At 43.6% G+C, this 26,683-nt stretch overlaps 1 protein-coding gene across 4 annotated transcripts; it reads left to right on the top strand.

The window, feature by feature from the left end:
- Window positions 1-180: 180 nt before the first annotated feature.
- pum1 (pumilio RNA-binding family member 1) lies at window positions 181-26,683 on the top strand. 4 transcript variants are annotated; one of them, XM_031729302.2, is made up of 23 exons: window positions 181-379; window positions 4,979-5,151; window positions 9,447-9,569; window positions 10,151-10,219; window positions 11,367-11,469; window positions 13,668-13,861; window positions 14,028-14,200; window positions 14,306-14,570; window positions 14,658-14,751; window positions 15,376-15,474; window positions 15,624-15,766; window positions 16,011-16,149; window positions 16,241-16,375; window positions 16,769-17,068; window positions 17,240-17,482; window positions 18,225-18,519; window positions 20,225-20,354; window positions 20,550-20,684; window positions 21,383-21,520; window positions 22,179-22,304; window positions 22,510-22,631; window positions 23,085-23,277; window positions 24,829-26,683. In XM_031729302.2, exons 2-23 carry the CDS (start codon window positions 4,990-4,992, stop codon window positions 24,958-24,960), a joined length of 3,513 nt encoding a protein of 1,170 aa, XP_031585162.1. In that variant the 5' UTR covers window positions 181-379; window positions 4,979-4,989; the 3' UTR covers window positions 24,961-26,683. The 4 variants fall into 4 exon arrangements, with proteins under 4 accessions (XP_031585162.1, XP_031585161.1, XP_031585164.1 ...); XM_031729301.2 differs by having other exon boundaries at window positions 184-379; window positions 11,364-11,469; XM_031729304.2 differs by having other exon boundaries at window positions 187-379; window positions 18,249-18,519.

The raw sequence follows: 26,683 nt of genomic DNA, 5'->3' as shown, positions 1-26,683 counted from the left end.
TATAATTTAATTAAATTTAATTAGTGACGTATTCTGTTTGAGATACAAGAGGAACAGAGAAGCTGCCGTCTGTTAAGTCATTTACTTTTTTTCGCCTTTAGCTAACAGACAGGTGAATGAGGTGCAGGTAAAACAATAATAAACACGCCCCGCAGTGCAAGCAGACTACAAACATGCATAACAAAGGGACCGGTCCGGTGTGACCCTCCTTCCCTCCCCTCTCGGTTGGCGCAGTGAACCGTACGCTCGCTCTCATCCCTTCCCGTCATGCAGCGCTCTTGCCTGCTCCTCCGTCGAGCCGCCATGTTGTCGGAGTGAAAGCCTGGGGTGTTAGAGAGAAACTGGGGCTGAAATCCGCGACCATCCACCCTCTCCGCCGGTGAGTATCGAGTCGTTAGCGGTCGCGGTAGCTTAGGGGGGTGTTTATGCACGCTTCGGTGCAGGTATTGTCGTTACTGCGGCTCTGAGAGGGCGCTAAACGAGAATATTTTGCGAGGCTGAAGCGGCTGCCTCCCTTTCTGCTGCCTGCCTCCTTCCTCCCGTTGTGTCGGTCTTCCGCTCCAGACAGCTCTCGGGCCTTTGTTAGCATCCGCGTCACCGGGACCCGTGGTGCTGCAGGCTCGGCGGACAGGTGTAGTCCTCTGGTTATTTATTAATAACCACACTACGGTGAAAGGGAGCCGGTGGAGCGGTTAAAAACACTGCGCGTTTGTCCACCGGTTCGCCCGGGCTCAGCTTGTGTCGGGAGGCCGTGTTATTGTTGGTAGACACACAGTGAACCCCCCCACGGCAGCTCCGGGGCTGGCGTGACGGGACGCGGATGCATAAAGGTAGCTGCCGTGAATTATTTCACGAAGCATCCCCATACTCGGTTTCGTTTTGATGTGTCATGTCTGCCGGGAAAGAAATGTTGCCCCAGCGTTATCCCCCCATGCTAGCTTGCATGTTGCCCCTCTCGTATTGTCACACCCCTGTCTGTGCCCGGTATGCGGTGGATTGATCCCCCGGTATTGAATGATTAACCCAGTTAGACCGTGAACACCGCCGCCTGTTTCCGGGTCCTCGCTTCAAACTTGTGGCAGACCGAGCCGTGTGCGCTTCTCGGCGGGGAATGGCCGCACTGTGCTGGATTTCCGGGTGTTTCTCTGGCTGATTTCAGAGCAGTAGCAGAGGGATAAAGAGCTAACATTTCCTTGTGGCCGGTCCAGGAGTGGAGGAGGGATCATCAGTCGGTCGATTTGTTTTTATCTTATTATGTGAGGGGGGTCTTCATCCGGTCAGCTCGTGGTTTTGTCTTTGTAGAGGGGGTGTGTTGCACAGTGGTTACAGCAGACATTGGTAGCTTGCATGTGTTTGATTCATAGTGTCTGCCAGTCTCTTGCAAAGGTAATTACGGTATATGGCTCAGTGTAAAAAGAAGTGCTTGTAATTTCCTTCCAGCCTGTGGGGACATTAATGGGAAGCTGCTCATTTTAACAGAGATTAGAGCTAAGAGTCAAATACAAATTACACCCTTCTCTCATTGCTGGAGATCAGGGGCTGTTGTGCAAAATTGTTGACCACCAAAGGCTTGGCCTGTAGGTCCACACCGCACATTTTAAACATAATCTGCCCTTCACTCTTTACCTGGGTTAACAAAACAACTTCTTAAAAATTAAGCACCACATCTTTGTCTCCGCTACATGGCTAAATAAATTCTCTAATTCTCACACCAATGTGCAAAGTTACTATTTAAATTGTTCCATTTACACAATGCACTAAATGCACTGCAGGTTTGAGAGGGAAATCTAGCAAAGACTTGTGCATTCTAATACAATTAACAGTGATATTGTTACAGAGAGGCTCAGATTAAACTTTATGGCCATTAATTCTGTAGTTTACAATACATCTGATCTATACTGTCATGGAAACTGTTGAATGATTAGATACCAGCTAACATTTTCATCAAAAAACTAAACATTATATTATTCTAAAATGGGGGATATATTGCAGGACTGATTTACCCGCTGATAGCCATGCCTGTAAACAAACAGTTCTGCACGTGCAGTACTGTGCAAAAGTTTTAAGCCCCTCCTTATTTCTTTATGCTTAACTAGGAAAATGAGAAATATATGCCAGTCTTCAGGAATATTTCGTCGGGCTTCTTGAATGACATTCAAAGCTGTTCTTTGGATGTTGGCTGCCTTGTTCAGTTTTCTGTAAAGCTGATCCCACACTGCCCGGGGCTCCGGGGAGGTCAGTCTATGACTGATAGTGCTCCATTGTGTGTCACTATGTTTGGGATCACTGTCATGCAGAAAAATGAAGCTGTTGCCAATCAGATGCCTTGCATAGTGAATCAAAATCTGATGCTATTTTTCTGCATAAATAATCCATCAATTTTACAAAGGTCCCCAACAACACTGGCTGAAATGCAACCCCAAACCATGATAGAGCCTCCACCGTGCTTTACAGAGGGCTGTAGACACCCACTGTTGTATCCCTCTCCTGACCACCTCCATACATGCTGATGATGATTTGAACAAAAAGTTTCACATTTGGATTCATTACTCCATCAGTCCAGTCCTTGTGCAATTTGATACACCTCAGCCTTTTCTCCAGGTTTCCCTTCTTTAAGAATGGCTTCTTGACAGCCACCCTTCCACTGAGACTATTTCTGATGAAGATTCGGTGAACTGTACATGGATCGACTCAAGTCCAGATGCGTCTCTCAGGCCGCTCCTTTTCTTAAGGACATGACTTTCGGACACTGTTAATCTGGATAGATCATTATTTTCCCTCCTTTTGTCCAGCTTCCTCCAAATTTTTAACGACACACTGTTTTTAGGTATTAGCTCTTTGTGAATCAGAGAAATGCAATTTTGTTGTTATCGAACTCTGGTATGTCTGTCAAACTTTTACATTTATTTATTTATTTTTTAAATACAGATTCAAGTAATGTGAACAAAAGATGTGTTTTGAACAAAAGATGTGGGTGCTAGTAACAGTGCCTAATGTTGCATTTAAAATTGTTTTTTGATAAGTTGTCTGTTATGCGTAAACACAACACTGGTTCATCCCTTGAGTTAGGTACTTTTTTTCTGCTTGAATGATTCATAGGTCAGTGTTAAGGGGTTTAACAAACAAAGAAAAAAAGTGTTCCTCTGAAATTGGCCAGGTACAAGGACAGAAGATGAGTGAAAAAGCCAGTGTCCAAAGAAAAACTTGAGACAACCTGCAGAACTTTGATAAAGACCAGTTAAAAAAAACTTTAAGACAGTCTGGCTCCTTGGAAGCCACACTTGCTGTAAAACACCTTGAACTAGACAGGAAGTAACTCATCAGTGACTCTGCAGAATATGCAGGTCACTGTGTGTGTGTCTAAATACCTTTTTAGGGGTGAGTAATTTGTAGAAGTTTCACAACATTCCTACCAAGTGAACCTTTGTCACTGGCGTTCATAGCAGCGTGTTTGCATCAGCCAGATACAGAGGGTGCAGTAAAGTTTACATTCTGCTGCCGATAGGCAGGTTGGCAGTTAAATCAGCTGCTGCCCTGGGCTGGCTTGTAAAATGATTCTCTGGTTTACTTCTGTATCTGTTGATCCCAGTGCTCTTGTGCTGATCCTCAGCAGTTAGGCAGCTTTAATAACAGTTCACCATTTTGTCCTAAGAGTGTTATACCAACAGTCTGGTAAGCAGTATTGCATTGTGTGTGATATTCTTTGGGCTTTCTTCACCAAGAATAAAGTCCAAAGATGGTTTGATGGTTTGCCTGTTTTAGTTAGGTTAGAATTGTATTTTTAGGTACGTTGTAGTGCTTTTGAATCGTGATTCTAATATATAACCTGTGCGCACTGATAGATTTAAAGTTTGCTTTTAGCTTGCGTTAAGCTATTTTGTTTTATTGTATTGCAGTTGCATAAAACAGCTTTAGCTTTTACATGGTGCAGAAAGTAAATATTTGTTTAAATATTTTTGCATCTCTGGTTTGTTGTCAAACGTGGGAGGGCTGTCCTACTGGAACATGAATGAATTTTGGCTCCATTTCCTTTGTTTTCTCATTTGTGCCTTAATCAAGAAGCTTATTGTCATTAATACTGCAAAACAAAGTGGTTACACTGAACAATGAAATTCTGACTTTGCAGGTTCCCTTCACACAGGTAAAATGACAAAATTAAAATACAAAATAATAAGTATAGAAAATAAATAACATAAAGCAAGTACTACAGTACACTGGAGTGTAGTCAGAATATAAAGTGCAGTTTGTTATCTATATTAATTGGTTTACAGGATAGTGGCACTGAGTCTGACCTTTGACCACAACCTTAGGGGAAACGTAATATTACAGACAAATGATTTGGTTCATTTTGCTTCATATGCTTCCACCCACCCCGTTTTTGCAAAATTTACTTTATAAAGTTCGAGTTTCTGAGTAGGGGTCATTGTTCACAGCAGTTTAATTGCTGTGAACTAGTTTGGCAGCAAGCTGGCGTGATGACATGGGAAAATGTTAGGTGTGTGAAGATAATATAGTGGGATATCAGCTTCATTATTCTGAGTTGATCTATGTTTTTAGAAGAGCGTGTATTATACAACCCTGCAGTACATCCACCCTGGCAAAAGTCAGCTTTTTTGTTGTTGTTTTTGTAGAGATGCATGGATTCATGCTTTAGATTGTTGTGCTGATTAATTATGCTGCATTGTGTTGAAGTGTTTTTTTTTTTTTTTCCTTTCTTCTCATTTAGGTGCAGATGATCTTTTAATTTGAAGCCAATAAATGAATAAACATTCAAATCTCAATAATTATTTTATTGCAGCGAAATTGGTTATTGGACTGTGGCGTTTTTATTCATAATTTGACGCTTGTGCTTCGCGGCTGTTGGGTCTTCACCGTTCATCATAAGATTCTGTGTTAAATTGGTCAGAGCGCTCCAAACTTTTACTATGTTGAACTGTTATGTTTTCTGTGACTGATGCATTTCACTCACTCTGGACAGGCTGTGGTGGAATGAGCAGTGTGTGTGTGTTGAAGAGGAAAGCAGTGCTCTGGCAGGATTCATTCAGCCCCCACCATAGAAGTACTTCTCCCAGCATGCCCGTGGTGCTGAGCAGCGGAGGACATGCCCCTCCAACTGGGCAGACCCCTCAGGCCACACCCCCCAGCCAGCAGGTAAAAACCACCACTCTGATACATTTGCTATTTTCATTCATTCGTGTCTTTTTCCATTGAATTAAACTGGTGTGATCACTTTAAACTGCAGCACATACAAAAAGTAAAGCAGTCTACTTGGATGGCTATTATATCTCGCCTCTCTCTGTGATAAACACACTGACATGCAGACAATAAAAGTGTCCTGCTGGTTTAGTAATGAAACTTTTTTTTAAAGTGTGATGCTGTTAACAGCAGGAAATGTTTAGTTTACCTCAGCACTAACTTGACAAAAACAACTAAAAACTGGTCAGTCCAGTAAGACGAGGCTCATGTGTAAGAGAGGAAACTGAACTGCAAACAGCAGATATTTGGGTATAAACTACAAAAGTACTGAAAGCTGGTCAGCTGCTCAACAGCTTATCTAGTGTCACAGTTTGTGGGGCGCCAAGAAGAACTGACAGACTTCTCATTCTTACAATGTAGTACCTGTTGTTGTTTTAATACTACAGCTATTATAGTGTTGTTCACAATGGTGCAAGTCATATATTCCTACCCTTATCTGTATTCATCATGCAATATTTTACCGCAAATTGGCAGACCACACTAACCTACCTTAATCTGAGCATGTCTGCCTTGTTTTGAAGGTTCTTGTCCTCATAATGTACCAATAGAAGGTGCTCCTGTCGGACTAACACATAAACAACCAATGATTAGTTTTTCACAAAGTTTTGTAATCTTTCAGTTTCTATTTATATACACTGGAAAACATTCACTCATTGCACTTCGCAGTGAAGTGATGGTTTGTTGTTTGCAGCATTCCAAGCTCTGGTTGTCTAGGTAACCCTCTAAAGCAGGGAACAGGCAATTAATTTTCCCAAGTGGCCAGATGAGAAACTGGGACTGTTGTGGAGGACCACACCAATGAGCTTCTATCGCCCATTTTTACAGCCCTCCATAACAGTTTCTTGTTGCCATGTCGCTGTGCATCACTGAAAGTGGGGATGCAGCTTCAGTGTTACTTATTAATAGGTGTTAGCAGGTGTAACCGTCAGATGTAGTCAGGAATCGTCTACATTTTTGGGGTTTATCACCTTTTCTCTTTGACATTATCATTGGATTTCTCAAATGATGTATTCTGGTTGGTGTTTGGCTAGCTAGCTAACTGTGTTAGGCAATTTTAACTGGTCATAGCTGGGTGCATCTGTCTGGGCAAATGAGGGTAAAGGTCCCTGATCTTACACCTACTGTTTTACTTTAAGCAATATCATAAAAATACCAGTATAACTGTAATCTCCAGTACTTGGCTACAAACCCTGATTAGAGCACCAGAAAATGAGACATTGCAACACAGCCATTAAAGCTTGATGACACTCATTTCAAGCTTTCTGGAACATGTGCATTTGACTCCAGATCTAATGAACCAAATAATTGCAGTCTTATCTTACTAGCTTTAAGGCTTTTGTATTGCCTCGGCTGTTATCAGCTGAATAAACAATGGTAGTTAAAGTGAGCTCTGCTTAAATGGCTAGCATCATGCTTGATAAATGCAGGGCATCAGCCACAGCAGAGGGGACCTTCCTCATTGTTTAGATCACTAGTTTGGAAGGATTATGGTTTTCAAGTGAAGCGGTAACACCCTTCACTGGCTTCTGGTGAAGTTCAGATGTAGTGAAAACCTTATTTTAGGAGTTAGCCTCTGACCATTTGATCAGGGTCTTTTAACTGTTCCACGCTCTTGTTTTAAGTCCACAGGTGACCACGGTTATGAGGTTGAAGCACATACACTTGATGTTCATCTGACTCAGTTGTTTGTTTTAAACCACTGCGTAAATATTAGTATTGTTGTTATTTCTGCTACATCGGGCGTCCATGAAACAGAGCTATTTTCTGGAAATTAAGCGGACATGTTGTAGCATGAAGGTGGCTACAATCATTAGGGCGCCCCCTTTAATGGTTTATTGTTTTTGTTTTTTTTGTGTTACACATACAATTCACATGTTTGGGCTTTCTAGAGAGTTGGTTTTATATCATGAAGATTCAATTTCAATTTAGTCAGCTGATTTTTGTAAAAAAAAAAAATCATGACTGCTGTGATAATTGATTCTTTGTAGGTATTTGTATAGAAAAATTACTGAACTTTTTGTCATCTTTTTGGATGTGAGAATTTTGCAGGTAAAATGTAACAAACCAACATGGCTGAATTACTGTGATGAATACATAATAAACCAAACATATATTCCTGAATTAAGGAATATATATACTTGCGGCAGTGTGTTGTAAATGATCCCAAATCTCTTTGGGTTTGTGTCAGGAAGGTCATAAAAATCTGCCAAATCAAACCTGGAGCTACTCACTGTGGTGACCTGTTTGTGTGTGAAAAAGGAGCAGAATGTAGCTTCATCTTGTTGGAGTTTTAGTGATGCGCTGCTACCTTTTCTTTTGGTGCAATGCATGATGGTATACTATGCTTCTATAGTGGCAATCAACTCCTATCCTGAAAGTTTTCAGTTTAGTCTCCTATACATCATCCACCACTTTGAGCCAGTGGACTGAGCGACTTCACATTGTATGTGTTGTTGTAGCCTTTTTGAGCGTTTTTTTATTGGTTATGTGACAAATATTTTGACGTGTGCGGTACAGACCATCCAAGATGTTTGGACTTCAGTTTTGGTGAGTGAAGTTCTGGTATGTCTGATGGTCTGTTGCTTTGCTACTAATTTTAGCCAGTATTCAATAAGGTTAATTCACTTGTATTTATATGGTGCCAAATCCCAACAGTCGCCTCAAGGGACTTCGTAGTTGATGTAAAAGACTTTAAAATATTAGAAAACCCCCCCACAATGAGATGGTTCTCCTTTGAGCAAGCACTTGGCAAGAGTGGGAAGTAAAACCTCCCTTTTTAGCAGGAAGAAACCTCCAGCAGAACCAGGATCAGGGAGGGGCGGCCATCTGCTGTGATTGGTGAGGGGTGATGGGAGGAAGAGGGGGTAAAAGACACAGTGTGGAAAAGAGCTTGAGATTAATAATAAGTGGTGATTAAATGCAGAGTGGTGTATAAACACGTACCAGAAAGAGATGAGTGAAGATGAAACCCTCAGTGCATCATGGGAAGCCCCCATCAGCCTAGACCTATTGCATTAGCTGTTAACTTTGTCCTTAGCACTCTAGCCTCTTATCCATATAAGGTCACGTCTGACTAAAAATTTTAAAACAATGATGTTAAAGCTAGACGATGGTCAAAAACCAGTGGGTGACACATGTCCATACTTTTTACCATCTTTGGTTTGGACACACCCTCTATCCTTATGTCCTCCTCGATGCTGGATTTGCTGCTGTACTTGATTTACAGCCAAAAATGTGCCTAAAGCTCATCTGTAGTGTCCTCTGCTGCTTAACTGGAATGTTGTTTGGTAGTCTGAAATGTGGCCCCCAAATCTGATAATACTGTGATACTGCTGTGACAGGTCTGAACGATATACTGTCTTCAGCACTGTGTAAATTGTATTTGTTCCACAGCAAAAGAAACATTTTAAGGCCCCAAGGGGTAGAAAATGTTAGTTCATGATAACAAGGTTGGTGTTTTCATGAGTAATCCTTGGGGGAGAAGAATGTTTTCTGATAAGCAACAATTTGGTCTGACTGGCCGTCCTGTGCTTTGCGTGTACAGCAAACAGTAAGCCCAGCTGTTTCCAGTACATGGTAACTGTGGATTCTTTGATGATGGTGTCTTGTGGGGGAATTTTGAGTTTTACCTCAAAGTGAGTGGGGGAGGAAGTGACTGGAGGCTTTTCTGTTAAACAGAAGTCTTGCCTCTTACTTGGACGTGAGACGATGTGGCCTTAAATACCTCAGGCTGTTGTCGTGTTTGGGTGATGCTGCTGATTTCTGAAAAAATCCAAATGACACATCCTGAGAGAAGATGATATTTAACTGGGCAAAACTTCAGCTTTCAAAGATGTGTTTATTGTAATACCTGTAATACTGATTTCCTTTTTACCTCTGAAACATGCCCTCCGTGCAGTAATAATGAAAAATACTAAAACTAACTCTGAAACTAATAAAAACTAAACTGAAAGAAGGAAATTCACTCTTAAAAGTGAAACTGAACTAAATTAAAAACAAAAAGGCAAAATAAAGCATAAAATAACTAATTAGGAAAACCCCCAAAACAATAAGAACTGTGGTTTCTGTGTATATTTTCAGCATGTTCAGCTCTGGTGAATAACGTTTGCAGTCTTTCTCAGGCACTGTGTTCTGGTTGCTGTTACCAGTAATTCCAGGGTAATGTGCATGTGTGTACTTGTGTCTCTCAGGGTGTGGCGGGCGCTGGACGTTCCCAGGACGATGCCATGGTAGACTACTTCTTCCAGCGGCAGCATGGCGAACAGCCCGGCAAACATCGCTGGCCCACTGGAGACAACATCCATGACAGCCAGGTGTGTGTGCGTATTTGTGTGTTAATGTTGCACAAGTGGCAACATACAGCAGAGACATTAAAGGAATCAAATTTTCAGACTTTTGTTAGTAACCTGGTAACACTGCCAAAGTTAAAGAGCTGCCACGGCTGCTATAACCTCTACAAAATGCCTTTGCGTAGATGAGTTAGTGACACAACCTGATCAGCTGTCATGTTGTGTCTTGTGATGCAACATACATCATCTTTATTACACGGGGGCGTAACCATCGGTATTCTTGCATCTGTCCATTGCCAGCTATTTCCTTTTTGCACAAATCCGTCCAACTCTTTCACGTTTGTGAAAGTTTCGTTTTTTTCCATTTGACCCGATGCATCTTTCTGCACCATCTCTTCAGCGTATATGTGCTAAAAGGGAAATGATTTCCTTGTAACTAAAACTCTAAAGTAACTAACTCATCTACACAATGGGGTTTTGTTGCGGGTTTAGCAGCCGTGGCAGTTGTTTGAGTTAAAATGACAGATTTAATCTCCACATATGGCCCTGATACTTCTTGATAAGTGTTAGCTGAATGGACAGTCTCATTCGCTTTGTGTTTGCAGGTGCGCTCCATGGACGAGCTGAACCATGACTTCCAGGCTCTCGCTCTTGAGGGACGCGCTATGGGAGAGGTGAGACAAGAGTTGATGAATCAGGGTCGCCTATTGTGAAGAAGATGATGACCTCAGCCGATAATGGAGCATTGAGGCTGGTTGCTCATGTTTGCACTTCTAAATTTAGGTTGAAATGACTGCTTCTGACGAGGGCAGACGCCGTGGATCAACACTGCGACATTAAACCGCCTGCCCTGTATTTTGTAGCTTGGGCATTTGGCTGAATAGAAACATGATGGATTACCGGGAGTGAGTCAAACTTGAATAGCAGGAAATCCAAGAGGGAAAAAAAAATAGAAATGGATCAGTTGCTCATGAGCTAAAAGCGGTGTTGGGTTGTATTTTTCGAGACTGAAAAGCTCTGAAAGCCGAGAAGAGATTGAGCAGAGATGCTTATTAATTCGAGCTCGTTGGACTGGCTGTTATTTGTTTTGTATTTTGCACTCAGTAAGTCTGTTAATGTTGGGCCAGTGCCTGCAGTTAGTTTTGGCTTGCTTGATTACTGTTTTGCTGCTATACACTGTAATATATCAGTAGTGAGAGTGACTATTAAAAGCTTACAAAAATGACACTGCAATCTTTGTGTTTAACTATAAATGGAATTTTTTTTGCCCCTTTAGCCAGAAGATACACATCAGATTAGTTTTAAAAGTTTTTTTTTACTGTGGAAAAAAAAGAAAACTATCACTGGGTGTAATAAAAACTGAGGAGAGATATGAAGATAAACAACTAAACTGCTGATAAGGTGCAAGAATTTCTTTTGAATCCAAGCATGAAGCTATTCCCAGCAGGAACATCGAGCTCCTGTTTGTTCCTCTACGCTGGTTTTTGTTGCAGTAGAAGCAGCTTATGTTTTTGATTGACTCATCCAGTTAGAATGACCTGTTCTTGTTTGTTTTTTCGGGGGGGTTCAGTCAAGGGTCGAAGTACAGATGTTGCTGGAAACACAAGAACGGACTGTTTGCAGCAAAAAAAAGAAAAAAAAAAAGTTCGCCCATTTGTAGTCTTTGCCATCTACTCAGAGCTCTGCTTGTACAAACTTCCTGTTCTGTATGGATTGATTTTTAGTTTGCCTGTTCTCCCATCTGCCAGCAATATCTGTGTAACCTCATTATTTCTTTTGCCACCTGTTTCACTTCTTCATTGTCTTGGGTCTCTGCAGCAGCTGCTAACTGGTAAGAAGTTCTGGGAAACAGATGACTCTGGGAAGGATGGACCAAAAGGGATCTTCCTGGACCAGTGGAGGGACAGTGCATGGGGGGCTTCAGGTATTTCCCATCCTGTGATCTGTTTGTGTCATGGCTGTAGGGAGAAGGTTGGAGTGAATGCAGGAACCTTTCTTTTTTTTTTTTTCTTTTTTTTTTTTTTTCCACTTAAGCACTTCAAAAAACGACCAAAACAATCACTGTCAGGTGTTTGGAAAATATATATTTAGTTTCCTGCCGAACTCAAAAGCTGATGTCAGAGTGAGATCTCTTGTGTTCTCCCAGATCATGTCGAGATCTGAGATTCCTGTTGTATCAAATTAACATAGTGTGGTTATTTCTGTAGACGGGATGACAAAAGAAATATCCCGGCTTTTTACAAGTTGTCTGGCGCCGCTCGTACATCATGTCTGTGCCGGGAGAAAATGCTGACGCGCGTTAGCTAATTTCTAGAGTGCTAAACACTCACTGGTTCATGAAAAAAAGAAAGAAAAATCCTTTTGTATTCTAATTTTTTATGAATTACAGTCATGTAAAAATGCTTTTCACATTACTCTTTGCAGTCTTGTGAAAAAGAAACTAAACGCACCTTCCATAAGAATTAAGTGGGTCAGGAACAGCCGGGTGCTGCTATTCAAATGCACTTAACAGATCAGGAACAATTTTTGGCAGTTTGCTTGTCTGGAGCATTCAGGTGTGTGTTTGCACAATCCTAGCAAATCCCCCCCACCACCACTTACCACCACCACCACCACCACCACAACAATGCTCAAAGAAAGTTAAAAAAAACCAAGGGCTACATTTTGGTTTGCAGGCCTCAGTTAGCATGTCACGTTAGCAGAAAATGACTGAACAAGTTTGGCATGATTTGGAAGGGCTGCCAGGAGAAAGTCTCTCTCTAAAAAAAACAAAACAAAACACGGGAGCGCGGCTTAGCTTTGCAAAGTTGCATCTGAACAAACCACAAGACTTCTGGATCAAAGTGGAGATGCTTGGCTGTAATGCACAGTGCCTGTTCGGCAAAAACAAAATGCAACAACAGGACAGTAATCCCAACCACAAAGGTAACTCTACAACAGAATGAGTGAGGTGGGGGAAAGGAATGAAGGCGCTGCAATGGCCCAAAGTTCAGACCTCAGCCTGATTGAAATGCTGTGACAGGACCTCAGGAGAGCGGTACAAACAAATGCCCACAAACCTCAATGAACTGAAGCAAACTTTAAAGAAGTGTGGGTGAACCCCTCATTCCCACAACGGTGTGAGAGACTTCAGGCTATTTCTGCTACAACCTTGTTAATCATAGTGTGCTTAGCTTTTTACAGGGCTGCGTAGAGTCCTGTGAAAACTGAAAACGCTTTCAGACAATATCCAATGAATGACTGAGTTGTAACACATTGATTGGATGTTTTTGATAAAGCTGATGAGTAAAAGAAATGAGATAAATTAGTTAAAACTTTGAGCCGTTTTTTCACATACACTTCAGTTTCTGTAGAATCAGCTCAGGAATATTTCTACAGATATTTTTCTCACATGTCACATTGCAGAATTTATGCACGCTATACCAGTGAATGTACTTCACTATTAGACATGCTATTCACACATCTACTCAGTCCAGCATGGATGTCATGCAGGCTTTGTTTTAGGGAGCTAGTAGCTTTTGGATGAACCAGCTAATGTCCGATGTGACCGCATCAAAACATTTTCCCCGTATATTTCTGTTAAGAGAGGTCTTGGAAAGTTCTGGTGCATGTGTGGGAATGGCTGTATCAGATTTATTAGCAACACCAAAACTTCCTCAGTACATAAATACAATGAAAAATATGGTAAATAAAAGTGATGTGCAGTATGTAATGAAACTAGAACCTTCCCCTTTGCCAGTGCTTGTTTCAGCATGTGGTTACATGCACTCTGCTGTATGTGTGTGAGAAGCTGCCAACAGCAATGATTAAGTTACTGAAATCAGCCATAGTACCTACACAGGCCCAACATTGAGTTTAAGTTACTCAGATTTTGTGCACTGTGTGTAAGTGGATTAAGAGTATTTGATATTGCAGATATCCTAATTTCTTCTGAAATGCTAACAAATAAATCAGGAGCTTTGTTATTCCGCCCAGCACATCTGTAACAGCTGAACATGTTGATACTGCTCCGGATGATCATTTCTATTCAAAAATCTTCAAGCAATCTGTTTTGAAAGCTGCTACTTTTTGCTTGCACAGTTTGCCGAGTAAACGTGTCGTTCTCTGTTCCTCTCACGGCAGATCACTCGGTGTCTCAGCCAATCATGGTGTCCCGTCGGCCAGGGCAGGGTTTCCATGGTGGTGGTGAAGTCGGAGTGGGCTCTGTGATGTCTCCACGGTCCGAGAGCGGAGGGCTCGGGGTTAGCATGGTAGAGTACGTTCTGTCCTCCTCACCGGCTGACAAACTGGATTCCTGTCTCCGAAAAGGACCCTATGTAAGTGTCGTTACTCAAACACTTCTGTTTCATGCTAACTATAACTGCCACACACACCCATTGTATCAGTGTCGCTTTGTCCTTCCTGCGCCTTCCTTTGTGTGTACAGCAGAGGAGCAACGCTGTGCATCTGGTCTCATTGTATCATTTTCTCTCCATCACACAGGGTCAGAGGGATGGAGAAGTGGAGGAGGAAAAGAGGGAGAAGCCAAAGACGACGTTTGAGGGAGAGAAACTAAAAGAGCTAACAGAAGGTGAATCTGATGTGATCAGCGATGTCATCAACCCGAATGGGCTGCCTGTACAGAACGGCCTCGACGTGGACGTCAAAGAGTTTGGGTAAGAATCTGCGTGACACACGAGGACACACACCCACACCTCAGAGAAATGATTGGTACTCTGCAGACACCCTTTAGATATTAACCGAACCTCTGCTCCATGCAGTCGTCCCCCGGGCAACATGCCGGCTCCCGGCCCAGAGGGTGATCTGCTGGGCGGTCCCGGGGGTGTAGGGGCTGAGGGCTTGACACCCCTGGGAGGTGGCGGAGGTCCCAAACCTCCTGAGGACTTTTCGGGTGTGGAACAAGGTGGTGTTACCATGGACCCCATGGAGTCGGTGATGGAGCCACTTCAGTTTGACTACAATTCTCAGATGACCATGGACTCTGCACCCACTGTGGGCTTATTTGATTACACTAACCAGCAGCAGGTATTATCACCAGGCAGAGGAGTTATTTAGTGTGTGTTAACAGCGCTCAGCTCACCTGTGGTTCACCTTTCTTCATGCTGTTTGCAGCTGTTTCAGAGAAACAACGCCCTAGCAGTGCAGCAGTTAACAGCAGCCCAGCAACAGCAGTACGCACTGGCAGCCGCACAGCAGCCTCACATTGGTAAGTGTGTCTGTGGGACAAGAGGGCAGGAGCTCATTCAAGAATAATTTCCTCACTTTCATTGTGCTGAGCATTGTAAGAGTTACAGTTTGATGGAAATACAGTGAATCACTATGTGTCACAGAGCTGACTGAAAAGTCTGTGATTGTAAACAAAAACAGAGGCGACTTTCCCATCGTGACTCATTTTCTGTCTAAACTGCATGTCAGATAGTTGTATGGCTTCACGCACACATTATCTTTGATGGTGTCGGTGTTGCAGATGCTCCTGAACTACCCAAAAACATACAGTCACGTGCATTTCAGAATGATTGGCTAGGTTCTTCTTCTGGTATTTTTGTATTCGTAGCACAGGGTTTCCACTGTTTTACAAGCCTGGCAGCGCACAAAGTCCTACTTGACCCCCTCGCTCGGTGTATAGACTGCATGTTTTTATTGTTTGTCTTTCAATTTAAAATAAAATAATGGCTTAAAGATTGAGATTTGATTAGTAAATATGACATCCTTGCGAGTCTCTCAAGTAGTTATGCCAAAGCTTCACTCCAACAAGTCCTGTGATTTTCCTTCATGTGTTATGTAAAGCCCTTTTGCCCTGATTCACCTTTACCCTCCTTGTGTTTTCCAGGTCTGGCTCCAGCATTTGTGCCCAATCCTTACATCATCAGTGCTGCGCCGCCAGGGACAGACCCATACGCAGCGGGCCTAGCAGCAGCAGCTACACTCGGTGAGACGTTCTTCTTTTTAGACACGCTGTCAGCTCCGTTTAGATTTCTGTTAAATCCAAAACAAAAATGTAATTTTCCCCTATTGATCCATAAATATTGTCACTGTTGTCTTATCTCAAAGCTACTTTGTGTATCTGTTTGTGTCTAGGTCCAGCAGTGATGCCCCCCCAGTACTACGGTGTGACCCCCTGGGGTGTCTATCCAGCCAACCTTTTCCAGCAGCAGGCTGCTGCAGCCAACAGTTCAGCCAATCAGCAGGCAGCAGGCCAGGGCCAGCAGAACCAACAGCAGGTCAGTTGGCTGTCCGACAAAAAGCTGACACCCGCTCAAAATATTTCTGTGAGCGCTCGTCTCTCGCGCCAGTAAAAAGTGCATTTAGTCTTCTTCCATAGACAAAGACCTCTTCATTGATTATTAAATGATTATAAGCAAATCAGGGAACTGCTACTTGTTCTTCTCCCATTTGTACTGTTGAGCTTTGATTTTTATCCCACACGGAGCAAATTTTAAATTTTGCTTTTCTTACTTTCTAAAGGTGATGCGTGCTGGAGGAAGCCAGCGACCTTTGACCCCTAGCCAAGGGCAACAGGGTCAGCAGAATGACCAGCTGGTGGCGGCAGCAGCAGTCAACTCAGCCCTCGCCTTTGGGCAGGGGTTAGCAGCAGGAGTACCCGGTGAGTGCAAAACTGTAAACAGCTCAGTTATGAACAGTCAGTGCCGCCCGTCATCTACATGAAAGAAACATGTCAAAATCTGCTTTCTCAGGGTATCCAGTATTGGCGCCTGCAGCCTACTATGATCAGACAGGGGCCCTGGTGGTCAACACGGGAGCCAGGAGTGGCCCCGTCCGCCTAATGGCCCCCGCCTCCGTCATCATATCGCCTTCTGCAGCACAAGCAGGTAAACTAGCAGCTCACTTGGAGCGTGTGGTCAGAAGCCCGGCCTGCCTCTGTTGCAATAAACGAGACTGTCATGCACACAAAACAGCAGATTACAGATTGTGGCCTTTAACAGCATGTTCCAAATGTCCCATCTAACCAGAGCACGCAATTATGGGATTGTGACTATGTACTTTCAAGTCTGGACTTAGATTTGCACAAGGAGTTCCCATGAGGGAGTGTTACTGAGTTTCAAAAAGCAGGGTTACGTCACTGATGGAGGTGATTGAAAGCATTGTTAGGGAAGTAAAAGAAATCAATCTTACGATTATCTTTGACGACACGTTTACATAACACAATATAAATTCTTTGTTGCTTTATGAGATGATTGACTTAGATTGTTTCCCGTCTCCAGTTGCAGCTGCAGCAGCCTCTGCTGGTGGTGCCAATGGCGGTCTTGGTGGCGGGGCGAACGGTCCTTTCCGTGCCATGACGTCCCAGCAGCCTCAGCAGCAGGGTGGCCCCGGTGGCGCTCTGGGAGGAAGTTCCTTCTACGGATCTTCGTCCCTCAGCTCCTCTTCCCAGAGCTCCTCTCTGTTCTCACAAGGCTCTGCCCAGCCTGGACCAGGGTCTGCCTCCTTGGGCTTCAGCCAGCCAGCCTCATCCTCTCTCGGTGCCACTCTGGGGGCCACGCTGGGAGGGTTTGGCACTGCAGGTGGGGATGCACTCTTTCCACACGGTATCTTTGTTTTTTTGGGGTGTTTTAAATTCAATCGAAGTGACCTGCAAATGTATAATGTAGCTGTGAGTAGTTAAACTGAATAACAGTTACTGATAAATAATAACAGATAGACCTGATTGAATTCATATCTTTGTCTCCCTCTAGTGGCCAACTCGAGTGGTGGCAGTGGCTCCAGACGGGACTCATTGACAGGCAACAGCGATTTGTATAAACGCACACCTTCCAGCCTCACCCCGATTGGTCACGGAGGATTTTACAACGGCACCCTGGGCTTCAGTCCATCCCCTGGCCCCGTGGGCATGCCTTTACCCAACCAGGGGCCTTCCCATTCCCTCACACCTCCACCCTCCCTGTCCAATCACAGCTCCTCATCCAACCTCAATCTTGGTAAGCATCTTTTCTCTGGATTTTGGGTTAATTAGGAGTGCTGTTGGTTTATAATGATGTTTTATAAATCAGTTGATGGTTTCTTTACTTATTATACCAGAACTTTTTTTTAAGCTTTACATTAATGTAAACAAATATGCATCATTTACAGTTTATTCTAGTAAAGGATGTGTCTGGCTTAATTGAGAAGCGGCTGTCGCTCAGTTTTCCAAACTAACAAATGAAGCTGAAGATTTGTACGGCAGCATGTTTTGAGGAATTAATTATAAATTGTGTCGCAGTGTTTTGTTTTGCGTGATTGACAGTCGGCAGAGCGAATTTTAATGCAAATCAGTGTTGATGAAATGATAATTAAACAAACTGACAGCCAGGGCGAGGCTTCATTATGACTCGGATGGATTACCTCGCTGTGGCATATTCATTCACATGCATCAGATTTGTCATTCTGTACAGATTCGACCTATCAGAAAGGACTTTTTTGTTTTTTTCAAAGGAAGAAAACTTCCGTGATATGCTCAGCTAGACACCAAGTTTATCTAAGTACACAGGTTTTTTAGTAGTAATATCCTCTACTGCTCAACTTCAAGGATTAATTCTATACATTTTCAGCTAAGTCTGTGTCAGACAGGCTGAATGATGTTCATTGTATAACTTGCTTTTACTGTTGCAGTACCTATTGGTACATTTTTTTTTATGTGATGTATTTTTAGGTTCATATTCTCTTAATTTGACTTTGTGACAGTCCCCTTTCTCTCTGACGCCACAGGCGGCCTGACCAACGGCAGTGGGCGTTTCATCTCCGCAGCTCCAGGAGCCGAGGCCAAGTACCGCAGCGCCGCCAGCTCGGGCTCCTCCCTCTTTTCCCCCAGCAGCCAGCTCTTCCCGTCATCACGGCTACGCTACGGCATGTCGGACGTGATGCCGTCAGGCCGGAGCCGCCTCCTCGAGGACTTCAGGAACAACCGCTATCCCAACCTGCAGCTCCGAGACATCGCCGGCCACATCATGGAGTTCAGCCAGGATCAGCACGGCAGCAGGTACGTGTGGGCAGGATAAAATAACACCTCTGAAGTACCCTGAAAGTCTGTCCCATGAGTAATGGCAGTCAGTTGGAGGCCCTGTAACACCCCAATAACTGCAGGTTAATAGGATATCACACTGTGCACGACAAGTCTGTGACAGGATGTGTTACTGTGAAACGTCGACTTTTAGGCGTACCACGAGTGCCAGTTAAGTTATAATGAAAAAGTAGACACAATGAAAAGTAAAGTCTGTCTGTGGCTGCGACTAATGATGTGCTGCACGATTAATATACCAGCCGCTTTAGCAATTAATCGTTCGCGGTGGGTGTTTGTAGACTCTGAAGCCTCCAGACTGCTCATTTTGTATTACCAGCAGTTTAAACGCAGCAAATGATCGCTATTGTGCTTGAATTTTAAGTAATAACTTTCAAATTTATCAGGCCATTGAGTCTATTTGTCTTTAGACACATTAACTTGTACAGAGAAATTTTAGTAGACAGGACAGTGAAGACTGAAGAGAGAAGTGGAGGTTGTGGGTTTAGCACAGGGGGAGGTCACCTTCTCAGCCAGGTGAGCTGTAGCAGTGCCCATCGATAATTGTACTTGCATGGCAGGTTTATTTCTCACATATTGATCACTGACAGTTGATGTGTGACTGAAGAGTGTCCTTTTCAAGAGCAAAAGTGTTTTTCAATACAGAAGAATTAGAATTAAAATGGTATAAATCGATTAAAATAAATAAAGCCACGTCTGAACCGGTGCATCCTAAGCTTCTTTTAAAGTAAAGGTATTAACAGTGTCCACGGATCTTAGCTCACTGGATCTATGTACAGCCAACAAGCAGCAGATGTTATCTGTGATTGTAGTGGTTCACTGATGTATGGAGACATTTGAACGTGTTGTGCTCTGAAGTGATCACCACAATTTTAAATTGAACCCTAAATTTTATGAGGAGCCAGTGTGAGGAAGACAAAATTGGACCTTTTTAGAGGACCCTGTGAGATACCTCATAGCAGCATTCTGGACCATTTGTAGGCGATCCAGGGATGATTTGCTCATACAAAGAAATCATGAATTACAATAATCAAGGCAACATGAAATAACTCTGCAAATCTGGACAGGTTTGCGATTAAGCTCTTTAATTTCATGCAGTGACCTCTATATTAAACATTGATACTGATGACAGAAAAGTGTTGTCACTGAACCATGACTGCCCGACGCTGTGACGCAGTCCAGACATGTGCAGACTTTTCTGCTGAAGTCATCTGTGAACATATCAACATGCCCGATCTGCACGTTCCAGACAATTTCTTTCCACCGTCTCTTCAACGTCTCAGTCTGTTTTGTCTCTCTCCTCGCCGGGCATCCATCTCTTCACCTCACAGGCTGCTCACTTCCTTCAGCTCCCTCTTTGGACCGTCTCCACTCCGACTGTCCCTCAGGTTAAAGAAACTGGAGCACTTCTCTCTCAGTTCTGTCTCGGGACATCTGTCTCGCTTTATTGCTCTGACGTGTTTGTCTTCATCTCCAGTTTCATCTAAACTTTGTAAATCCCCTTTATGCACTTGGTGGATTTTATGAGAAGAGTCTGTGTATTTTCTCATGAGGCTTGTATACATTGCAGACAGGAAAAAGAAGAAGGGGGGGAAACGGAACAAAAGATGTTTGTCGAACTTAATTCAAAAGATATACTTTTATTCATCCTCGTTCTCTTTTAAAGGTTTATCCAGTTGAAATTGGAGCGGGCCAGTTCAGCAGAGCGCCAGCTCGTCTTCAGCGAGATCCTGCAGGCGGCCTACCAGCTCATGGTGGATGTTTTTGGGAATTACGTCATCCAGAAGTTCTTTGAGGTGTGTGTGCAGTTGATGCTGTGCTGCGTGTGCCTTTGAAACGCCAACGTTAAATTTATGGGAAAGTCTCTGTCGATTATTCTTCAGAACCACGCCTAGCTTTAATAGCTTTTGTAGCCTGTCTGATTTTGCTTACATGTGTGGTGTTGTATATTGTCAAAAGGATTAGAGGCTCGTTTTGTTTGTGCGTTTCAGTTTGGCAGCCTGGACCAGAAGCTGGCTCTCGCTGAGAGAATCCGAGGTCACGTGCTGTCTCTGGCCCTGCAGATGTACGGCTGCAGGGTCATTCAGAAAGCTCTGGAGTTCATCCCCTCGGATCAGCAGGTTATTGTAAGTACACTTGTGAGCGTGTAAACATGACCCTAAATAAATCTATCCTGTCACAACCCTGCTGCGCTTGGATTTCTGCTGAAGGGGGAAAAAAGGGGGAAATATCCTAGTGTCCCAATTTGTTAGCACATCTATTATCCACGTGCTGATAATTCAGCTGTGAGTGAGAGCACATTGCTCATAGATAACACATTTCTATTTATACAGCAGAATGCAGCATCGATGAAGAGGTACGCTCCCCGCACTCAAATAGCATTTTTCATCTACATTGGGCTTTTATGTTGGCGCTCCCTTGTGAAACAGCGGGCTCCTTGTACGCACTCTATCATCAGCGTTGAATGAAGCTAAAGACGCCACAGTTTATATGCAAATGTAAACTGGTGCTATTCAGATAAAGCTAGAGGAATATCAACAGGAAATAATTTAGTTTGAAGTCAGTGTTTTAGGATAGGGTCTCTCTCTGTGTGTATGTGAGGAAGGAAGTTATCCATCTTTGCTTAATAGACCCCAATAGATTCCTGCAGGGCATCTGTTAAAAGCCCAGTGTTATTTGTCTGGCTGTGAGCCGCAATGAAAAATGAAGGAGAGGCTGCAAAATGCCATCAGGCAATATTTGATTTCTCACAAACAATTACTGTCCCTCTCCTCACTGCGCCTCCCCTCTGTCCCTCTCTTCTTCTTGTTCTTCGTCTCTGCAGAGCGAGATGGTGCGGGAGCTGGACGGTCACGTGCTGAAGTGCGTAAAGGACCAGAATGGTAACCATGTGGTGCAGAAGTGTATCGAATGTGTCCAGCCTCACGCGCTGCACTTCATCATCGAAGCCTTTAAGGGACAGGTCGGTCTGCACAAAAAAATATTTCCACATTCAGTCACTGTAGCACGCCAGCGCATGGCTGACATCCACACACACTCACTGCTGCTGCCTGAAGGCAGCGAGCATATTGTCACCGCCAAAGCACATAGGCACACATGCTCAGGCCTTTTTTTTTTTTTTTTTTTTTCCAGGGACAGGGTATGTTGCCTTAGCAACAGAAACCTCAGCCCAGTGGCGACAGCCATCTTCTACCTACAAGCTAAATGTTACATTAGCATAAAGTGTTAAAATAAAGATAGTGTGTGTGTGTGTTCGTGCATCATCCTTTTGTTGTCTACACATGAAAGGTCTCGGTTTTGAGACTCGACTCGGCGCTCTGACAGTAAATGTTACCACCGTCGTGAGTGTTTTGCTTCTCGAGCATTTGCATGTTGTGTAACGGCACGTCTCGTACCCGGTGGCTCAGATTTGTTTGTGTAGCTGAAAGCATGTCAGGAATCTGTGTTTCACCTTCCCTGCAGGGGTGGGCCGGGTATGCGAAAGTATGCCTCTGATAATTCGAGGTGCTTTGTACACTATAAGTGAAAACAGTTTGAGTTCATCTCACCTCACTGAGCTTGAATTGATGTGCGATTGTGAGCGGAATGACTAAAAATGTGCAACTACACGCGTCTCTCAGGTCTTCGCCCTCTCCACTCACCCTTACGGCTGCCGAGTGATCCAGCGCATTCTCGAACACTGCCTCCCTGAGCAGACGCTGCCCATACTGGAGGAGCTCCATCAGCACACAGAGCAGCTAGTGCAGGTGAGGCACTCAGCGCTGTCCGTCTTTGACTGCAGCTTTATATTTTTCAGGATAATGACACTTCAAGTTAGCTCAAAGAGGGGGGAAAAAAGCTCCTCTCAGAGCCTCCAGATTTCTGAAGTTGGCTGTGTTTGATGTGACGTCAGAGGCACCAGCTGTCCTTCTCACGTTTTTAGTTAATGTGTCTGCGGTTTGTTTTATTTAGGACCAATATGGCAACTACGTGATCCAGCACGTTTTGGAGCACGGCAGAGCCGAGGATAAGAGTAAAATCGTGGCTGAGATCAGAGGCAATGTACTGGGACTCAGCCAGCACAAGTTTGCCAGGTAAACACCAACGCGCACACACACACACACACACACACACACACACGTGCGCACGTTGTCAGCTCCATCTTTGTTTGAGAGGTTTTCCTTTGGTTTCTTCACACCTGCAATCAGATAAGCAACTTTTTCTGTGCCTGGGGGACGTTACGATATTTATGATAGCATCTGTTACTCAGACACTTTGATCATGAACCAAACATGGTACAGCCTTTATATTTACACCATAGGCACACATTACAGAGTAGATGATCTAATGTGATTTTGGAGCTTCTTTAAGCTTCAAGTCACCTGCTGTTGTTTAAAATCCAGGCCAGAAATGATCAAATTGGAATACAGGTACTTCATATGCAGAGACAGGCTTGTTGGTGTGGGAAAACATTTGCTTGCGTTCTCACTCCTCTATTCTTGTGGCTTTTATTAACACTGTCCCCCTCCTCCTCCTCCTTTCTCCAGCAATGTGGTTGAGAAGTGTGTGACCCATGCGTCACGGGCAGAACGGGCCGTACTGATAGATGAAGTGTGCAGCCTGACTGAGGGCCCCCACAGTGCCTTATACACCATGATGAAGGACCAGTACGCCAACTACGTGGTGCAGAAGATGATCGATGTGGCCGAGCCAACGCAGCGCAAAATCGTAATGCATAAGGTTGGTAAAGGGGCCAGAGGGGTCATCGTGCATCCCGTCTAAATGTTGGGATAATAGATGTGATTGTAGTCCTCTTCAGTTCAGTGTTTACTGCAGTTGTTGTTGTTGTATAGCTTTGACATTTTCTGGATGAGGAGGTGTTTTCGGGCGTTTAGAGCGCTGGTCTGTGTTACAGTTGAAGGATAATCTTTGAACATTTCACCCTTTTTAGAGCAATCAAATGCAGTATCTGTGATTTAAAGGTTGGAAATAGTCATTTTTATTATGGTGTTGGTGTAAAGTTCAGCACATTCATTTATTCCCAAAACAGCCCGAAGCTCAAAGTGATTTAAGATGGTTTAATTCAGCTCATGAACAGGAATAAGAGGTGAATAAATTGAAGCTGTTCTCGGCTATAAAACCTATAAACCCGAGACTATTTGTTTCAGCTCGAGATGTCAAACCCTGGGGAAGCTTTTCAGTGGATCCTTAAAAAAAAGTCTTAAATTCAGCCGTGTGAATATTTTTTTTAAGCAAACCGTCACTAATGCAAAACTGTGCAGGCGGGTTGGATTGATGAGAGCTCATCCAGCTAATGCACTCTGTTGTTGTGTCCAAGTAGCAACTACCTCTAAAGCTATTAAGGTACAAATATGTCTGCTAACTTGACCCCCATCCATAATGGGAAAGCACATTTCAGTGAAGTTTGCATTAATATGTACACTCACCGGACACTTCATTAGGTACATCTCGCGAGTGCCAGGTTAGGCCCCTTTTTCCCTTCAGGGCTCCATTAATTCTTCGTGGCGTAGAATAAACAAGTGCTGGTGCTTTCATGTTGTTTACACCAGATTCTGACCCAACCATCCGAATGAAATCGAGACTCATCAGACCAGGCGGCATTTTCCCAAACTTCTGTTGTCCAGGTTTGATGTGCTCGTACGAACTCTAGCCTCAGTTTCCTGTTCTTACCTGACAGGACTGACACGGAGTGCGCTCTACTGCATACCTGGTTGTAACAAGAGGTTATTTGAGTTACTGTTGCCTTCCTATCAGCTTAAAGCAGCCTGGCCATTCTCCTCTGACCTCTGACATCGACAAGGCATTTTCAACAGAGAGCTGCTGCTCACTGGATATTTTCTCTGTATACTTTAGAGATGGTTGTGCAGGAAAATCCCAGCAGATGAGTTTCTAACCCCAGCAAGCCCACATTTACATCACCTTTATTCTCCATTCAGATGCTCACTTTGAACTTTAGCAGCTCGCCTTGGCTGTGTCTACATGCCTAAATCTATTCAGCCATGCGATTGGCACTTGAACAGATGTGTCTAACAAAGTGTCGAGTGAGTGCAAATCAGAGGGCGAATTTAGAGAGCTGCCTTTTATTTATTCATTTATTTATTAACTCTTCTAGTAATGTTTGCTCAGTCGGTTTATAGACGGCATCTATCAACCTCAGTTAATGTCAGCCTCGTCACTGATGTGAGAACTACATGCATGTAAGGGGGCTCGAAAAGGAGCAGATTTGTATCAATTTTTGACTAACGTGTGTGCGTGCTTGTGTGTGTACAGATCCGGCCTCACATTTCCACGCTGAGGAAGTACACGTATGGAAAACACATCCTCGCCAAGCTCGAGAAGTACTACATGAAGAACGGCGTCGACCTGGGTCCTCTCTGCGGCCCTCCTAACGGCATCATGTAAACTGAACCCCCTCCCCCTCCTCCTCCTCCCCCACCCCAAAATCATGTCTACCACCTCCCCACCCTTCAGCTCACCTTTCTCATGCCTTCATGTCTACCCCACCCACCCCCTCGTCTGACCCTTCAGAAAGCATCATGCCCACTTCACCCCACCGAATCCTCATAGAGGACATCGTGTACCCCTCCCACCACTGTTTCCATGACAACCCTTCGGGAGGAGCCTGTTGCTACAGGCAGCCTTAGTTGGTGGTTTTTTTATTTTTTGGTTGCATTTTTGGCACCCCTCCCCCCACTGGACTCCAGTCTGTAAACTGGGTGCAGTGGAAGGCAGCGACGGTGGCAGGAGGGGGTGGGGGTGAACAAGGAGAGGTGAGACCCACTCTACTCACCACTCCATCCTCACCCCACTCCTCCTTTTCTTTTTTTCTTTTTTGCTTCGGATAAACTCAAAAGATAAATAAATCTTTCACTTTTTGCTACTGCTGCACACACAATCCTAGAGCCCCCTCCTCCTCCTCTCATTCTAGCTATTTACCACTATGAGATGGAACGAGTATTTAATTTGTCTGACGTCCCCGAATCATAGACAAACACACACAGACACACACACACACGCGCGCGCGCCACCATCAGCTAACCAGCAGACAGATCATTTAGCATGGGAGATTCGTTTTCTGGTCTTGCTTCTATAAATATAACGTGTATACTTGGTGTAGACCTTTGCATATATATATAAATATATATATAAAACTTTGTAGTTTTTCTGGTTTTTGATGTTGAATCTGTATCTATAATGTATCCTAGTAGTGACCACATACTTCTGACTGTATAATTGTACATTTGTAAACCCTTGTAATGTAAAAGTGCTTTACCACCCTTTTTTGGTATGAGAAGAAGAAAAAAAAGAAAAAAAAATCTCACTCTGGGGGACAAAAAAAAGGAAAAAAAAAACTGTGCATTTCAGTGTATATTCTCACCTCCTTGGTTGTGACATATGAGTTGTTGTATATTGTAAATTGTAATATCAAATTTTGTTTTGAAAAGCCCTTTCTATACAGCGTTGTACTTGTACAAAGATTCGCCACGCTTGGTTTTATCTTTATCTCGTCACTGCTTAACTTAAAGACGTCGATCTCCCGCCGACTCCCAATTGGACACGTTCGGATAGATTAGTGGTGTCTTCTGGTTTATGTTAGATTTTTTTTGTTTGTTTGTTGTTTTGGTGGGGAGGGGGGGGGACTTTTTGACCTTTTTTAAGATCTTTTTATAGGAATGCTTTACCCATGAAATGTGTCATGTGTTTTGAGTACGCTGGCTGGGTGGGAGAAATAACTTTTACTCATTTAAACCCCCCTTCCCCTTCTCCCCCCAAACTCCTCAGTTACCCATGACTGTTTTCAGGGGTAAACCCATGGATTGTACAGAGGAGACTCTTGTGTTTTTTGGCATTTTCTCTAGTGCTGTAAGTGCTGTATCATACTGTCCATGTCCTTTTGGGTGAGAGAGAGGCCGCCCGCCACAGCGCGGTGTACATTTGGAGCAGCCTTGTGTATATTTACTACGAGCACACCTGTAACCATATGTGTATAGTTAACAGAACCTGTGTATGCTTATTGCCTGGGCAACTATTTTTTGTAACTCCTGTTGTAGATTGTCTCTAAACAATTGTGTGATCTTTATTTTGAAACCAAACTGAACAAAAAAAAAAAAACTTTGAAAATTTA

This window comes from Oreochromis aureus, linkage group 22 (assembly GCF_013358895.1).
Source record: "Oreochromis aureus strain Israel breed Guangdong linkage group 22, ZZ_aureus, whole genome shotgun sequence".
In the NCBI taxonomy this organism is placed as follows: domain Eukaryota; kingdom Metazoa; phylum Chordata; class Actinopteri; order Cichliformes; family Cichlidae; genus Oreochromis; species Oreochromis aureus.
This window is presented reverse-complemented; position numbering and strand designations above follow the sequence as displayed.

Bases quoted from the DNA above. Each gene is read 5' to 3' on its own strand.
- pum1 (XM_031729301.2), top strand. From the start codon at position 4,990: ATGAGCAGTGTGTGTGTGTTGAAGAGGAAAGCAGTGCTCTGGCAGGAT. The intron at 17,483-18,224 runs GTAAGCATCTTT...ACTTTGTGACAG, and splicing joins CTCATCCAACCTCAATCTTG to TCCCCTTTCTCTCTGACGCC. The intron at 21,521-22,178 runs GTCGGTCTGCAC...CGCGTCTCTCAG, and splicing joins TCGAAGCCTTTAAGGGACAG to GTCTTCGCCCTCTCCACTCA.